The sequence below is a fragment of the Ornithodoros turicata genome, unplaced genomic scaffold, assembly GCF_037126465.1.
Source record: "Ornithodoros turicata isolate Travis unplaced genomic scaffold, ASM3712646v1 Chromosome11, whole genome shotgun sequence".
NCBI lineage: Eukaryota > Metazoa > Arthropoda > Arachnida > Ixodida > Argasidae > Ornithodoros > Ornithodoros turicata.
This window is the reverse complement of record NW_026999295.1, coordinates 1,766,588-1,780,336: the sequence shown is the minus strand read 5'-3', so window position 1 is coordinate 1,780,336 and position 13,749 is coordinate 1,766,588. Positions and strand designations below refer to the sequence as shown.

At 44.0% G+C, this 13,749-nt stretch overlaps 1 protein-coding gene across 2 annotated transcripts in view; it reads right to left on the bottom strand.

Annotated features, from left to right (window-relative positions):
- LOC135371409 (cytochrome P450 3A9-like) overlaps positions 1–13,749 on the bottom strand; it is a 91,688-nt gene that overhangs the window by 54,844 nt on the left and 23,095 nt on the right. For both annotated transcript variants that reach the window (XM_064605473.1, XM_064605474.1), the window contains 5 exons: positions 10,617–10,736; positions 10,390–10,478; positions 3,785–3,930; positions 3,609–3,733; positions 3,091–3,172 (listed from right to left, as the gene is read on the bottom strand). In XM_064605473.1, coding sequence (XP_064461543.1) covers positions 3,091–3,172; positions 3,609–3,733; positions 3,785–3,930; positions 10,390–10,478; positions 10,617–10,736 — 562 coding nt within the window. The remainder of the gene's footprint in view (positions 1–3,090; positions 3,173–3,608; positions 3,734–3,784; positions 3,931–10,389; positions 10,479–10,616; positions 10,737–13,749) is intronic.

The following is a 13,749-nucleotide window of genomic DNA, read 5'->3' as shown; positions in this document are numbered from 1 at the left end:
CGAGAACGGTGGCATCTTAGTGGAAGCGTATTGCTCAAACAAGTCATCCTCGGCGAGGGACATTAAATATGGTGTGCGGTTTGTCGAGATTTCGGCGCACCCCAGGCACCACACCAATATTGGTCTAATATTGGACCAATGTCTGCTGCCAAGTTCGCCAATATCTGCCGCTAAAGGTTATCAATATTGGTCCCACATGAAAAGTGCAATCAGGCTCCCCACTGAACCAATATCAGCTGCCTATATTAGCGAGCCCGTATTGTGTCGTATCATGCAATATCTGATATAATATCCACTACCAAAAGTGACATTACTTCAATCGTCTTTCTTTCCCTTTTTTTCCTCAGATTTTCTAATCGATCAAAGTTGCATCGCGTTACCAAAACGATACTCTCTCGCCACGAAAAGCAGGTACAGCGCCTGTCTAGCTCAAGGATCCAGGTACAACCAATGTCAAACATAGCTCAGTAGCCTTCATTGGGTTCGTTGCACTATATATCCCCAAAAATTATAACCCGTTCCTAGAGCACTAAGAAGAGAAACACTTTCGTAACGGTGACAGACATACGCGTCAGCAACCCGCACTACATCCGCAGTAACTCCAAGGCCCCTAGCGTTACTGAAGCGATATCCCTTTCTACATTGACATTGCGTTTATTGTTTCGCATGCCGCTTCCACTGTCATTAGAATCTGTAACCACCGACATTTTCGCTCAAACGAAACGACCGATTTGAGTGTCGCGCATGCGTATTACGAGTTATTACGCGATTTTGCTCGAACGACCACATACTTTGAGTCGTTTCGTTTTATTCCCCAGATACTACCAACTGATGTCGCGAAGCAAGATGGCCGCTGCTTGTACCAGCTCTACCAGAAAAGTTACAGTGCATGTTACAGTGGCATTGCGAGGCGTTGATATTTTGAACAATGAGTATCCTCTGCGGGAAATTGTTGGCGATACCGATTTATTGGGGGTAGGGCTTCCGCATTTTCAGCCAATATGGGGTGAACACGGGCTATATGCCGATTAGTGCCCATAGTGCCGTCATTTTCCCCCTATTGTCTCGAGCTTGGCAATATTGCCGACATTTTCACCATATTTGCGAAACGGGTCCCCTATTGAACCCGTATCGCCAATGCTCAGCCAATATGGACCCAATATTGTGTGCTACTGGGGTGTTAAAGAAACCCGAAGTAGGCAAAATTAGTCCACAAATCCGACCGCTGTGGCGTCACTCGTGATCACACTTATCTCGCGAAGTAAAGCCACACATTAGGAGAAACGGATCACCCTCTGATTGATTACACTATATTTGTATACGGTTCATAGGATTAAGGTAGGTACTATTAGATACTTCAAAAATCATATGGTGTCTAAAGCGTCGTACAGGGAGCACAAAAAAAAAAAACAGAAAAGCAAATGATTCAATCAAACGTGTTTATGCACACATTTGAAAATAAAAAATAAAAGATGGAACGTCATGCATCATACGTCTCTGATTTAAGGTTTCAGTGTTACACTGATTTAAATTCGTCTATATCCATAATAATATCGCCGCCCTAAGTACCTCTCAAACTATATGCAAATAAATCTGCGTTGTGCACTTTCAATGTAAGAAGGGGTGTAGAATTTGCGGATAATTTTTGTCGCGGAAAAACAAGCAGGTATTTTTCTTGTTTTTTCCGAAAGTTTGGAAAAATAATGAATATACTGTCCGCCTACAACAAGTTACACAGGCGGTAGTAATTACTACCGCCCGTGTGGCTTGTTTATTGTCATGTGTGTATAGGGTGTTACTACTGAAACTCCACGTTTACTCAATGCAAGCGGAATATTGTGTTGCCTACATATCAAGCTCTGAAGACCCCATCCAATCCCTGTAGATATAAAAGGGTTTCAACATCGCGAAACGTGAGAATCCCGTGTTCAAAGCAAGCAAGACGGCGTTGGGGTCAAGTGCTGTCAAGATATATTACTCTTCAGACTGCAACGTGTTGCTTTTTTCTTGAGGCTGACGATTCTCACTAATAGAAATGCATTCAACGTTAGACGACGGACCAACTATTTTACAAAAGTGCCATGGACACTGCGATCAAACGATCTTTCTCCCCTTCTCATGGGAGTATTTTATAGGTTGAAGGTAAAACCAAAGCTCGGGCCTTTACAATGTGCTGGCGCACGAAAAACACCACCTTGAATTCTTGATTTTTTAAACTTTTGTGCGGCTCAAAAGAAAAAGCGAAACGAAAAACTTTTTTTATATTTCTGTATTTTGTTTTGTTTTTTTGTTTTTGCTGTCTTTACATCTCTAAATATGAGAGGAGAGAACTGCACCAATACAATTCCGTACCACTGAGAAATATTCCCAATGAGGAAACAACATGAGAAACATACAGTCTATAAAGCGGTGCGCATCAGTGCGCATCGCTGTAGCCTCGAATAATTCTTGTTAATAACCCCAATACAGGGCTTACCAACCCCAACAACACGGCATATCCTCTTGATGTACTAATAATGTCCTAACAGATTTGTACGTCCGATGGATATCACTCAGATATCCATCGGACGTGCGAATCCGTTAGGGCATTATTCGTTCAACCAGAGGAAATTCGGTGTTGATAGCGAATACAGGGTAAGCCCAGCTAACAGTATGACTATCATGGTTACCTTAGGTTACCTTACCTGTTATTTACCTGTTACCATGGATACCTTAGCTTGTTATCTACATAAACAACTAGGCCACTTTCAACAAAACACTTATTCAGAGTGACATTTCCCAAATAGTAGTCAAAATCTAGAGGTCAACGTTTCCTTGTGAAAGGCATTGCATAAGTTTTCTGTGCATTCAGAATTATGTCATTAGCGACGCGTCAATCATGAATCATGTAGATGTCGTTTTGTACCAGCAGATAGCCATTTGGGGTTGAGATTGGCAAGAACAGCTTAATGTCATCCGCATAAAGGAGCATTCGTACACTTTCAATGGCAAGACACATGCCATTTACGAACATGTTCATAGTGAGACAGAAAAAGCGATATAATAAACGGTTTTCGCTGCAGATGTTCAAGCTGTTAAAGCAATACTCACGTTTTCCAGCAGCATTTTGGATTTCCTTATCGTCGTTCGGTGCCATTGCATCCAAAAGAATCTGGAGTTGGTCGTCCATCTTCTGCAAATTCGTCCATCACGCGATTACTTAGACTTTCTGTGTAAATTCTAGAAACATCCTCATCAAGGTCATTCCTACTGCAGCACATGGAAGCTCGATCCTTACCCTTTCCCACACAATGATCAATCGTGTTGTAAATGTTCATAATTTAGCTGCTCAGTAAGTTGTATCAATTTGGTCTAAGTTTTTCCCTCTTACTGATCGCGTTCATGAGAAAATCTTTGACATGCCTGGAGACACGAAGGTTAGTATGGTCGTGTCGAGCTTTATCTCTATCGCTTGCCCCATTATTTGGATGCTACATTCTCAGCAATAAAGTTTTCATGACGCGCTTGCACGCATCCACACATCGTCACATAGTGGTGAAGTAATTACCTCAGAATGTGAAAAAATGTATAAAATATATTACGTGCATAATAAAAAAAAACTGTCTCACCAACTTGTCCTGCATCCGCTCGCGAATTATCATTTGCATGAGACCGCAAAAGTTATTCGAGTACCGCTCGGGAACAAGTCTGAGGCCCAGGAGCTGGAAAAGCTTGAAAAGCCCCGGCATCCGGACTGGAAACATTGTGTTGTTATATACGTGCCTCGAGATATTAGTCTACTTACAGTACATCAGCACCTTCCCTCCATTATCGCCCGAAAATACATTGTAGTAGTATTTCCTGAGCGGATTTTCTGGGTTCCTGTAGCTGTCAGCCTCGATACTGAATGCTACGGCAGCAATGACATCTAGAGTTGACTTCAGGGAAATGCTGATTTAAAAAAAAAAAGCGTTGTTAGTGATCGTATCTTGGCGAAAATAAAAGTAGAGTGTATTTGAGAACGCGGTGGGGAGTCCTCGCACTTGGGCGGGCCTGCTATTGTATGCAAGTGAATTGACTGAAAATAAAATAAAATAAAATAAAATGAAATAAGACATTTGTCGGGACTGGCTGCTGCAATATTCGTAAGCTAGGAAAACAAGCGGAAAGAGCAAGCACGAAAACATGATAAAAACAGACTGACAAATCCCACATGATAAAAAATAGACGGAAAGTCGACAGCGAAAGAAAAAAAAACAGCAGAAAAGGACAAACAATCATGGAGGAAACCACCTAAGAATGGGAGCGATTCTGCTCTGTAATAGGCGGGCATCAACATGCAGTATACAGGACGTCTTTTTTTTTTATACAAATTTTTCATTAAAAACTATAAGGGCTATAGACATGCTGTTTTCACTTCTATCATCTCTGGGGCGGCGGACGGAATGAACAAAATAAAGAAAACAATTGTGTTCCTTCACGAATTTTTTGCGGACGATCTACTGAACGGATTTTTGTTCTGAAAACTGCTACGATATCAGGTCACCGAAAGGAACATATGTCCTCATTGGGACAACTTCGTAGCTTTTATAATTAAAACGTTAAGTAACGATTTTTAGGTAATTAGGCACTTGACGGTTGAGCAACATATGGTCAAGAAAGTCCTCCGGCTCAGAGATGATAGAAGTGAAAACAACATGTCTATAGCCCTTATAGTTTTTTTTTAATGAAAAATCTGTATCGAAGAAAAAAAGACACCCTGTATATCCGTGGTGTATCACGACAGCACATGGTCTATCTTTGCACAAGTGTAGTAACGCAGTCAGCTATAACGCGAAGGAAGCTTATGCTACGTTCACGCTGCGCAGTGAATGCCACGAAAGTCGTGACCACCGGGTATGCGAGTCAACTTGTCGCATTCACATAGCAATCCGTAAACCCCGCGGTGGCAGCGAAGAAGTTAGCGTATAGATAAGGGCAGAGCTATCGCCAGAGTAATCTCTACGATAGGAAAAGCTTCCCTTCTCTATAATTACCGTGTAGAGAAACTGTTCTCGTCTTACAAAAATGCGTTGTCAAAGTGGCTAAAGTAGCTCGTCAGCAAAATGTTCATCCAAATCTTTGTCGACTTCTGCAAAGCGCACCAAGGGTTCGTTGTTTTTCTGTAAGCCGCTTGGTTTGACCTTGTAACCCCGCTCGTTTTTTTCCCTCTGTTTGAAATCGTTGAGCGGATAAACGGGTTATTTCAGAACGCATTAACACGTTGTATGAAGTGTGGCAAATATGGACAATTCTTTTCCGGCCTCCCTTCTTCAACGCAAGGTACAGCTTGGGACAAAAGTTTACGGAACACGGCACTGGCGTATTTCATCACCGGAGCCGCCTCTTACTAGATATCAGAAAGAGATGGAATAAGAGACGGGTGTCCGGCTATTCTAACTACCTCTCACTACTTGTATACCCTCCCGTTTGCCGCGCCATTAGAGAAATGCGACATTCGGGTATTCCGTAAACGTTTGTCCCAAGCCGTAGCTTTAAAAATCACGTACTTCGAAGAAATAGCGGGGGAATATTGGCCTGCCTCAGGGTCTGAAAATGAAAACTTCCTTTGGAAAAATGCCGAGACATGATTGCGCCATTCTGTGCCACGAAACGCTGATCATGTGAAGTAGTCCACCCTCTCGTGGGTTTCGTCCTTCGTAGTATGGTTTTCGTCTTTTGCGCACATTTTGACCCCTCGTAACTTGTTAGTGGTTCCATATTTTCCAGTAAATCTTTGGCAAATGATTTACTGGAAAATATTGAACCGCTATCAAGTTACGAGGGGTCAAAATGTTGTCGGCGTAGGCTGTTTGGTCAAGAATTAGTCTTCCATCTTGGTGACGTTGAATTCTCATTGACAGTATGTAGTTTGCCTCACCAAGATCTCTGACTTCAAAGACGTTCCTCATGCTCTCCTTGAAGTCCTTGCACTTCGTGTCATTCTTTGCAAGAATCAATATGTCGTCCGCATATACTCCGAAAATAATGCCTTCTTCGATGTTGAAATAGACATCGATACACACATACAATACACACATACAATACACGGATCGATCTGGATGGCCCCTCACTCTTTAAAAATTTGTCCAGTCGAATATTCCACTCACTTCCTGACTGGCGCAGCCCATATAAACTCTTCTTCAGAAGACAAACGTCGTTCTTGTTTCCTTCACGGAACGGGACAGGTGGTTCCATGTATATGGTTTCCATCAAAGTACCATTCAAGTAAGCTGCGGTTATATCAACCTGGTGTACAGTCCATCCCCATTCGACTGCTAGCGCAAGCGATATGCGAATCGACTTCAATTTTATAACTGGGGAGAACGTTTCGTTCAGATCTACTCCTCCAACTTGGGAGTATCCACAAGCAATAACTCGAGCCTTGTATCTTTCTAGATCTCCATTTTCCTTGTTTCTTTTTTAAGCGTCGATCCTTTGGCCTCGGAACTATACTTCCCATGTTCCGTTCCTCTTTAGGTTATCAAGCTCCTCCTGAATGGCGTCCCGCCAGTTCCTTTCATCAGGCATAGACAGGGCTTCTTCGACGGTAGTGGGATCTGGGATAAAGTCACTGCGCTTGACTACGCAGCAGTAGTTCGGTCGCGGCTTGGATGCTAGTCGCTCTGATCGTCTTGGAATATGGTTTGAATCTGATTGCGGTGTGTCTTCATTATTTTCTTCAGTTTGAACCTCGCAAGGGTTCGTTCCACTTTTACTGATATTTACCTCCCCCTCGCATGCTGCTTGCGGTGCTAGTAATTCATCATCCTCAAGGTTGACAAATACAGCTCCGTTGTCGGTAGCTGTGTTTTGAGTCGCTTCTGTAGATTTCTCATTGACATGTGCTCTGGTTTTGGATGGAAAACTGTTTTCGTCAAAGGCAACATCCTGGCTCACTAAGAATCTGTCGTTTCTCCAGTCCCAGAGCTTATACCCCTTAACGCCTTCAGGGTAACCAACAAGTACACACTCGACTATCTTCGGGTCTCACTTCGTTTTTTTCCCCCAAAAAGCATAGTCCTGGTCCAGTTTTCGTCTCTTCCGTGTTCAGAACCCCTCCCCCCTCGCACCCAAATGGATAGCGACTGGCTAAAGGCTCGCAGACGTCGCCCCCCCCCCCCCCCCAAGTACTTCGCTGGGACCGCCCCTGCCCAGGACTGCGTGTTACTATGAACGTCATAACATTACTATCTTGCCAACGTCTTTCTGTATGTCACTTGGAAAGCATGATACCATGGGTACGCTAAGTGTAGGGGAATTTGGCTGCTTTTTTGTGCGCTGACTTCCGTATCTATTGAAAATTGTTCGTAACTTCTTTTAAATGAGTACTTTGCTTCTGAGAACTTCCAGCGCCAGCCTATGGGAGTTCAAGATAAGGGAATCATGAAGGAACGTAAGTAACCAGAGTTGAATAGTTCGATGTTTGTTCTGATTGTTTCAATGTATTGTGCGTTACCCGGTATTCCCGTAAAACGGACCTCATCTCCCACTCTGAAATGTCTCTAGCGACAACAACAACAACAACTTTATTTTCGGCCTTGGAGAGTGGGGAGTTTCATCGCAACAGGCGATACTCTACCCCAGTGCTTGGTGGAATGGGGGGAATAAAATAACGAGCCCCTTTACAATAACGATCGAAGTCCGATGGTGTCCAGAAATGTCAGAAGAGCTCTAGCGACAAGGCTTTCGAAGGGCTTGCGGAAAGTGAGACTTCGTTAATGTTATTTACATCAGTTCAACAATATGTGTTCTGACAATATAAACATTACTATCTGGTCATCGTCCAGCCCAGGCGCCCGGAGCCTGCTGGCAGCTTGCGGCTCAGGACAAACCAAGCGTACGTCAAAGATCCCGCGGTGCTTACCTGGTTTGCAGAGGGCGCGCTGCGGCAGGTGAATTCCTCCCCCTCTTTGTGGCCTTTCCCACTCTTACTACAACTTTGTATATGCACCAAGTCACCAAAAAGTCAGGCTTTCATTACAGTTACACTTATTAAAGTATAATGCCTACAAAATAACTTTCAGCTTCTTCGACCAATTAATCACTCACGCAGCCTAATTTAGAGCACTTAGCCTTATCTTGCAATGGGTTCAAACACCGATCCCGACCACTGGAAAAAATTGACGAAGGGGGTTGGGTGAAATGTCGCCCTTGGCGTTGTATCGGTTCCCGGGCCCTAGCTCTTGAAATGTGCCTGTTGTCTAGTCACAGTGCTGCGGAAGCGCTAGTGCACATAGTAGTCACGTTTGCAGTGTTGTAATACATTTGCTTCAAATAAATTTGTGGCAATTTGCGCTTCTTGTGTGAGCTGCCGTGTGTTATTTTCACATGCACAACATACATTCCTGAAAGAGTACACACATAAAGAAAGTGGTTGGTTGGTTGGTAACAAGGGAGGTTGAATTCGCGCAAGCGAATTCTGCTACCCCAAAAAAAGAAAGACGGTAGCCCCCAATGCAGAAAAGAAAAAAGAAAGGAAACGGTACGATTGCACCACAGAAGGTGCGAGCGCATCGCAAAAGTTCAACGGGGTGAGCGTCTCGACCGCGACCACGCATAAAGAAAGTCTTTTAGGTGTGGTTTAAGCAAAGGCTAAAGAAGGTATAATCCTAGACGTTGCAAGGAAAACGGAGGTATAAATTTGGTGTAAGTTTACACGTTATGGATAATACAGGAGTAGAAGCCTCCTCTGTCTGGTATATAAAAAGTCTAAATTTCGGCTAGGGTAAGACGTCTGATGTCTAGGGTCAGACGTGTAGGTGGCGTAGCGTTAGTTATGCTAGAGGAATGCTAGAAGTCTTCCGCTGGAAATTAAAGGGGCACTAAAATAAAAAATCAAGTTGACTTCAAATCACGTTCCACGCTATATTAATTTCGTACTTGTTATAAGAATTCAAAACTTTGATTCCGTTACGGAGCTACAATCGAAATTGTACCGGGCTCTTTCTTGCTTCGGCGCTAGGTAGTGAACGTCGTTTCAGCTCGTGCGTCGGTGTTTTTAGTCCATGCTGCACGCGCGTGCCACTCCATGGAGCAATCACGGTGAAAAACATAATGCGCGTTTCGAAGCGGACTGGCGTCGCTGTTCAAAGGACATGAAGATAAATGCCGTCAGTGGAGCATTCGCGAGAACTGTTGTAGGCTACAATTCAGTGAATCGGTATTGCAAAATGAACCAGTGCCCATCATGTCGCGCATATTCGGAACACTACGATCGGACCCGTTCCAAATCCACACGGCCACGATAGGCAAGCAAGCGCCAATCGTCGCTTGCTATGGATCCCATTCGTTGCTGCCAAAGACGGCTCTGTTTGCACTGCGTTTTTCTTCTAAACGGTAGCGCTGTGTGAACTAATTTTGCCTGTATTATACTAATTGAAACACGGACTTTCATTTGAGAGCAAGTTGTTTTTGCATTTTAGTGTCCCTATAAGGCTACTGGTAGACATCTAGTAGACATGCCACTCCTCTAAGTTTAGCCGTTCGTTAGACATTTACTATCTCACCTTTGGCAACATGGAAAATCAATATAGTAATGTCGTAACATTTACACAGTTTTAAACAGTTATGTAGTTTTACACTAACCACTTTATTTTAACTTGGCCACCACTAGTTTGAACAAGTCGTAATCTACCTAGTCAGACCATAGACGCTTTTGCGCTCAAAACTCAATTTCATGATCACCACCATCACACCATCACAACCCTATTCTGGCATTTCCAGTCTTTCCTGCCTCGCAAGCGAGGAACAGCTTTTTCAGAATGGAGGACACTGACGGCGCACAAACTCGAAATAGCTGAGGAATCCATACCACACCAAGGATTCAATGTGGGGCCATACGGGTACGGTGTTACTTACCCTTGCCGTTCTTAGTAAGCGCACTGCATTTGTCACCCCTCTCCGCGTGAACACTGATTTGGTTAGAGAGGTTAGGCGTTAGAGCCGCCATCAACGAATGGATTCTGTATCGACTCGGATACCACGCTGATGGTTATGAGCTCTCAATATAACTGCCTAACAAGGTGTTCTCCCGGACGACAAAATGTAATGCACCGAACGATGAAAGATGGAAGTCACTCAAAAGGTTAGCCAGCTGTAGGACTCGAACCCACATCTTCTGGTCCTACAGCTGGCTAACCTTTTCAGTGACTTCCATCTTTCATCATTAATTTCTTCGGCACTTTGAGGCTTTGTATGTATTTGTCCTTTCTATGTGTTCCCAGACTCAGAACATCAATTTCTCATGTAATGCACCGTTCGATGAAAGACTGCATATTATGAAGCCAAAACAAGACATTGGTAAGAGGGCATGAATGAACAATCAACAGAGATAAAGCAACAATAGGAATGATAAATAACGCTACTCACTCATGGACGTTAGCTGTTTCATTTTGCTTTGCCAGCTCCAAAAATATATCTCCTGTCCTATTGGCGACATGGGCAATTTTTGGCAACATCTACAAGAAACATAATTATTAAAAGCTATTCTAAAACATTTACATAACAATGCTAACAAAGCAAACAAATTACACTATGAACACGGTGTGCAAGAAAAAAGTTCGAAGTCTGCAACGGCACAGACAAGCGAGGCTTACCATTTTGAGACGGGCAGAAGTAAAACAGGTTGTCAATATATTTCTAAATTCCCTCCATTCTGCCGCTGGTAGGATATTGAGCATCCTGTCCCAGAGCTGATTTCCCACTTCGCCCGGTACCTGAGTGTTAGAAAGCGATCATTTATTCTCACGCCTTCTGGATTTTGCCACGTCGTGATTTCTGACATTCTTTTTCTTTGCTTAGGCTGATAGATGGCCACAAAATACTGTTTGGAGAGTCGAAAATTGCAAAGCAATCCACAAAAATGCAAGTACAAAGTACGTACGTGATACGTGCGTGTTTCAAATGTGTTATACCCCTGTCAGACGGACTAATTTAGTGTCGACGACATTGGCATACCTTGAACTTGAGAGAACGAGAGGACACACGAAGATGTAGACAGGACGAGGCTAAAAACTTCGTCTTGTTCTACCGAGCATCGTCTTGTCTACTTCTTCGTGTGTCCTCTCGTTCCCTCAAGCTCAAGGTATGCCACCGTCGTCGAACCTTCACCAGCTCGCTTGCCTGCCTCACCCTTATTGCATCTTATTTAGTGTCACTTTCAGCCAGTGACACTTGCACTTGCAGTCATTCGTGTGCTGTTACATGACATCGTTTAGTGACACTCGGCAGAAAGTGCACTAACGGTTTAGTGAGTTCCCCAAACTCACTTCACTTCTTTTCGGCTTACAAAGTGTGTAGCCTCGACGGCAGGCTTTGTGGCACAGGTAAAAATATTGAGAAAACGCGAGGGCTCCCGACACCTCAATATTTTGAAACAAGTATGTTCAGCAGTGTGTTTATTTTATTTAAGTATAGTGTGAAACGGTGCCAAAAACATGTCATTACTCTCGTTAACAGCTTGTGAGAACTTCACGGTCTTGGCGATCCGGCTGCGGCCATTTTTGTTGTGGTACATGTTTGAGGCCAATTTGTTTAATGTTGGAAGATTTGCAGAAGGTGTCTAAACCTATGAAAAACATAACGAGAAAGGTATTGTGGCGCACGCCTAAAAATTTTTCCGCCGTTTGTTCTTATCTATCGCAATTGTCATCTCTGCGGAAGTGACACTTACTCAAGCCGTGTAGCAAACAGGTAGTGAAAGTTACATTCGCTGGTTGGAGTGCACTACACGAAACTGACACTAAATCATCCCGTGTGACAGGAGTACTACCTTACGCATCGGTCAAGAAAAATATAGGAAGAAAATTAATAACGAGACCTAGATTGAGTATTAGAAACTGAACGCGATTTGCTTCATTGAATTGTGTATGTAGAGATAAAATACACGGAAAGGTTGTCAAGTTGGTGAGAGCTACGAGGACCTGCTGCTCCGCTTTCATTAGCTGAAGCAGCAGGCAGGGCCGGCGAGAGGGTAGGTCGGCCGCGGATAGCGTCCCGTGGCAAGGACCACTTCAGGGGCCCACGTGATTCATGGACCATGACCTATCGTAATCATACAAAGAAGAAATATTTAACTGTGTTATCACGACGGTATCGTGAGGAGGGGATACGGGCATGACCCATCCCCGGGGCCCGTAATTTCGCTCGCCGGCCCTGACTGCAGGCAGTACACACCGAAATACGTGGTCACTGGGACAATGGAGTAGTCACAGTCAAAGAGTGACAGTCAACATCAAGACGAAGTCAAACCCTAGAGACCAACCTGGGTCTGTCAGGAATAGTTGCAGGCAGTCTGCCGTAAAACGTTGGGATGGTGGATTGTTCCAGAGCCCTAGGAGAACTTTCAGATGCTTTCGTATGCGGGTACTATTTCTTATTTGGAATTAACGTTGAAATTTATCTACTCTGTCGGGCTATTTCTGTCTCCTAGCTACTGCACTGATCCCACGGGTGATGGATTTAGCAGACAAGCTCGACCACAGCCCTGTATGAGCTCGATTTTTTGCAAACTACTCTCCCCCTCCTCCATCCTGCGCTTGGGATCTCAGATAAACCACTTCCATCATGGAGCTCGGAAATGCGACGCGTAATGTAGTAGAAGAAACATCACCCTTTTTAAAGAAAGCAAGTGGTTCAGGTGACAGCAGCAATTTTAATTAAAGATGATGAATGGGGAGCTTCATCGCCAGGGGCGGTACTCTACCCCATTGCTGGTGGTGATGTGGGGAATGGAATAATAGGCCAGTTGACATTAACGATGGAAGTCCCATTGTGGTTCAGGTAGCATGCATACACAAAAGAGCATGTTTTCACACAAAGCGAAGTATCTGCAGAAGAAGTGGAGACGAAAGAGACCATTTGGAGCAAAACGCAACATAAATTGGTTGTCAGCCGTTCTTGTGCTCTCCCATTTTTCGAATATAAACAGTGAGCGCAAAGCACACATGAGAGACCGAAGGAAACCGTAACGCTCGTGCCAAAGCGTCGCACGTTCAAGTCACGTCTTCGCAATTACGCAGAAGTTAAAAGAAATGGAGATGCAGGGGCCCACCAGGGAGATCACATAGCTCCAGAAGCCATCTACTTATTTGGAGAAGGAGGAGGTAGCAGAAAGAAGACAAAACACACACACACATTTGCTGCGTATTACTCGAGCAGATCCACAGCTTTCGATGCACTAGTAGCATCTGAAGGTGGCCAGAAGACCATAACACCAATGATATAATAGTGTAGCTTCACTGCCGGTGAAATTACAAACATCAAGGATGCCACCCATATCCGCAAATTAGCCACTCACAACCAGCAATTTTTCCGAGCGAGCTTCCGAACCTCGTCAGACCAGAATAAAAAAGATGACACAAATGCTCCGTGCCTCTCCTCTCTCCTCTCAGTTTTACCCTCTCCTCCTCTCTTCCGACCTGCGCCACGTTACTTCTACACCAGGTGACCCTCTCCTTTTGAATTTGCAAGTCAGCACAGACAGATTTTCCGCTGAGAGCCACGTCGTCCGCGCTGAAAATACTTCGGTTTCAAATGTTTCTGAGCAATTCCGTCATGGTACAGGTGATGTTGTAACTTCATACTGGAGCCCTTCCTTCAAGCTACTGTTTATGCAATATGTGAAACATTGTACCGCATGTATATCACGAATGGGGAGTTTCATCGCCAGGAGCGATACTCTACCCCACTGTTGATGGTGATGTGGGGAATGAAATAATGAGGCCCTTG